Raw genomic sequence first — 3,831 nt, forward strand, 5'->3', positions numbered from 1 at the left:
GTGGCTGATGTGCTTTGAATTTAGTTTTTTTTTTTTTAGTTTTAGTTTTAATAAAGAATGTGCTAAATATAATTATTAGCTAATAAAGATTCACGATGGTATATCCTCGATTAATTATGAGTGAAATAGTCAAGTATGAAGTTGGTCTTACAAAAAAGGATGAACTTTTGATAAACAGAAACCTGGGAAGCTGGATCGTTCTACATCTTCTATGGTGATTGTCCTCAATTTGTGGAAAACCATGACTACTCAAGTGATAAAGTAGGGAATTTAGGTGATAAGAAGTGGATAAACTGAGCCTTACTGCTGATAATTGATAAGGATCACAATAGAAACTAATCAATTAAAGTTTGTGATTTCAACACCAGGCCATCCCAAGATCATTACAACTACCGTTGAATAATAGGAATCTGGGAAGTAGAAGTGCAAAATAGCAATTAACAGAATTAAAGCTACTCTTACTAGGAATTCTCTCTTTAATTATAAGAAAATACATACAATTATATTTGAGGGAAAATGAATTGAAGCCAGGAGCACAAGTAATCTATGGCCGGAAAGTTCTTCGGAAAGGTAAGTAACAGATCTAAAAGCTATTCCAGAAACAGTGTCAAAAACTCAATCCATATTTGTTTTGTGGATAAAAGAATAAAAAACAAGTGAAGAAATTAGAAAAAATTAAGTGATCTAGAGATAGAAATAAGTAGTGATATGGAACTATGAATGCAGAAATGCAGAAGCTAATTTTGAAAAATTTAAATTCAAAAAAAGGGGCCAAGGACGGATTTTAATAATTATCAAGAAATCTCACTCTATCCTGTATGTTATATAATAATGACGTTAATCTTAACTAGTCGAATCATAAGATAGGCTGAAGAAATCACCATGTTTTAGGCAAAATCGTTCAACTATTAATGAAATTTTTTCATTGCGAATAAAAAAAAAAATTAAAAGAACTGTAATGTTTCACTCCACTTATTGGAGTGACGAGGTTTTTTTGATAATATTAAAGGTAGTTCTGGCCATGAATCCTCTTCTATAATTTTTCATAATAGATCAAAACTATTTCTAGTTACGATCAACTAGTTTTGCCTAAACTGCAGCTAGGAATTTCTAAATATCTTACCAGCAAGGGTGTTTTTGAACTTAACAATAGAATTTATTGTCAAATAATGCTAAGGGAGCGCACTGCGATGTGGCTGCACCAATTCACTAAAATATTCTTTTCTAGAAACATAAACATGTCATGAAGTATCATCGATAAGTAAATAAACAAGTCATGAATATTATATTGATAGTAGTAGCTAAGGATGTAGTAGGATCTCACAAAAATATTAGGAAATAGTTACGCTTAACAATCACAAAACAGGTGGTTTTTCTTTAAAAGTTATACTGCTATTTTCTCACAATTAAGACTCAGGATGGTTCGCAAATGCATTATTGGGATATTTTCCAATGGGAGAATGAAATAAGAAGCCAACTTTCCGTGGTAATCGGTACAAAACAATCTGGACCTTCTATTAGCCACCGATATTCCAATAATAAAGAAATTCTTGTGAAATGGGAAAAATAATGGGATTCATTTTGTCAACTAAAAGGTTTTAAGGACCAAAGGGTCGACCTATTTTGGGGAGAGGAATTGTTCTTCAATAAGTATAGTGTTGGAGTGTCTCAGGGTAGATTGAAATTTTAAAAGAAATCGAAGAATACCCAGTATCTGTTCAGCGTTAATCAAAGTGTCAAAAAATCAACTATTAAACAATTTCATAAACTGCATTAGAATTTAAGTCTTTACATTTTTCAATTGGTTTTATTTATTTACAGTTTTTCAATTTGTATGTATAATATTAAATTGAAATAATGAAATATTAAGACGAGAAGAAGATGGTTGGGGGGTACAGTCAAAATAAGTTGAAGTAACTTATTTAATTGTGCCAACATTTCGGCCAGAATTTCTGGCCTTTCTCAGAGCTAAGAAAGGAACAAGATAACAACTAATTAATACAAAAAATAAAATATAAACAGAATGACATAAAGTAAATAATTGTAAAGAATGGAATTAATAAAATAAAGTAAATAAATTCCATTCTGTACAATTATTTACTTTATGTCATTCTGTTTATATATTATTTTTTATTTTCTCTATTCATTGGTTGTTATCTTGTTCTGTTCTTAGCCCTGAGGAAGGCCAGAAATTCTGGCCAAAATGTTGCCACAATTAAATAAGTTAATTCAACTTATCTGTGTTTTATTTTGACCGCACCCCCAAACCATCTTCTCCTCCTATAAGTCATCCACGGTCAACTATCTCTCATCATTGTGAAATATTAATGCAATAAAAAAGAAAAACTTCATTTTAAAATATTTTTAATATCTAAATTTTGCACATATATAAATAACAAAATAATTGTATTTATCACCCTGAGCAAATTAATGGCAGGAAACTGAGTTATTCAGAATGATAATTTCTTCTATCTTTTTTTAATATATTACATCTTTTATACCATAAATTAAAGGTTTATAGCATGATGATTTTAGCAATATATAATTCCATAGTAGATGAACAACTATTTACACTGATAAATATTTAAAATCTAATATTGATTTAGGACTCACAATGACTCTTAAATTATAAATAACACTACCTAATACATACTAGGTATCAGATAGAACATTCAAATGTTTTGATAGAAGATAACTGATATAGATAACAGTTAATACATCTAAAACTTTATATAATGATATAAAAAATATAAATCAAACTCAGATTTACAATTAAGACAAACACAGCACTTGTAATATCGATAACTAATACAACATAAATAAATATTTATATTAATATACAACAACAAATAAAATTCAGTCATCGAATTGCCCTTCAACAGGCGGAGGTAAAGTAGCTTTACTAACAGCTATAGGAGTAACTAATTGATATGGAGTGAAGTAATGAGGGTGGGTCGTAACCTCGTATGGTATTTCCCCTGTGAGACTTTCGCAACTTTCTTTTCTTGTAATATTTATTGTATCCTTCATAGTCCACACTGCAATTGATTACATACTATTGTATTATCTGAATTTTAAAATTAAAACTCTATTTAATAGAATGGAAGAAATTATATTAATGTCAAAATGAAACTGAAGATCAAAAATACAGCTGATTAAGTTTCAATCAGGGTAATATCACTGCTTTCCTTTAATAGTGGCACAACGAAAAAGAACAAAAAAAAAGTTTTTTGAATTTTTTGCCCAACATGTTCCAATAACAGCGTAGTTTCACCATAGAAAGTGGCACATTTTCATTTTCTATCATTTTTCCACCAGAAAAAAGGTGTGCTGGTATTAAACTGTACTAAGTTTTTCTTCAACAACAGCATAAGTCTAGTTTCATTATTTTTACAAGGTTTTTTCAATTTATTTTATATTTATATTATCTCTTTATATTAAAAATGTTAATATGGTTTTGGGGGTGATAGTAGTAGTGTGGTAATGTGCCTGTCTACCAACCCGAAGGTTATGAGTTTGAGTCCCCGGCCCTATCCGGGATTTTTTCAAGCATATTGTTATACAATACTCACAGCCTCCCCCCAGGCATTTGTGAGGCCTGTTAGCCAATAAGTAGCACTCACAAAGATAGGCATGGGAGTGACAAATCCACCCTATGAAAACCACGTCATGAAATGCATGATGCATTTCCTAAGTACATCACGGGAGGGCTTGGGCCTCCACAGTCTGTCGCGCCAATAATAATAATAAGCTTTTTCTGTAAAATCAGCACTATTTAAGATGTGCCACTATTCAAGAAAAAACAGCAATATATGAATTCTTGAGACAACA

General features: G+C 30.6%; 1 protein-coding gene across 4 annotated transcripts in view; it reads right to left on the reverse strand.

The window, feature by feature from the left end:
* Positions 1 to 2,347: 2,347 nt before the first annotated feature.
* LOC106681876 (leucine-rich repeat protein lrrA) overlaps positions 2,348 to 3,831 on the reverse strand; it is a 56,968-nt gene continuing 55,484 nt past the window's right edge. For all 4 annotated transcript variants that reach the window (XM_014422421.3, XM_014422424.3, XM_014422423.2 and 1 more), the window contains one exon: positions 2,348 to 3,038. In XM_014422421.3, the coding sequence (XP_014277907.1) occupies positions 2,857 to 3,038 (182 nt within the window). In that variant the 3' untranslated portion in view covers positions 2,348 to 2,856. The remainder of the gene's footprint in view (positions 3,039 to 3,831) is intronic.

This window comes from Halyomorpha halys, unplaced genomic scaffold, assembly GCF_000696795.3.
Source record: "Halyomorpha halys isolate HHAL.00 unplaced genomic scaffold, Hhal_1.1 Scaffold372.1, whole genome shotgun sequence".
NCBI lineage: Eukaryota > Metazoa > Arthropoda > Insecta > Hemiptera > Pentatomidae > Halyomorpha > Halyomorpha halys.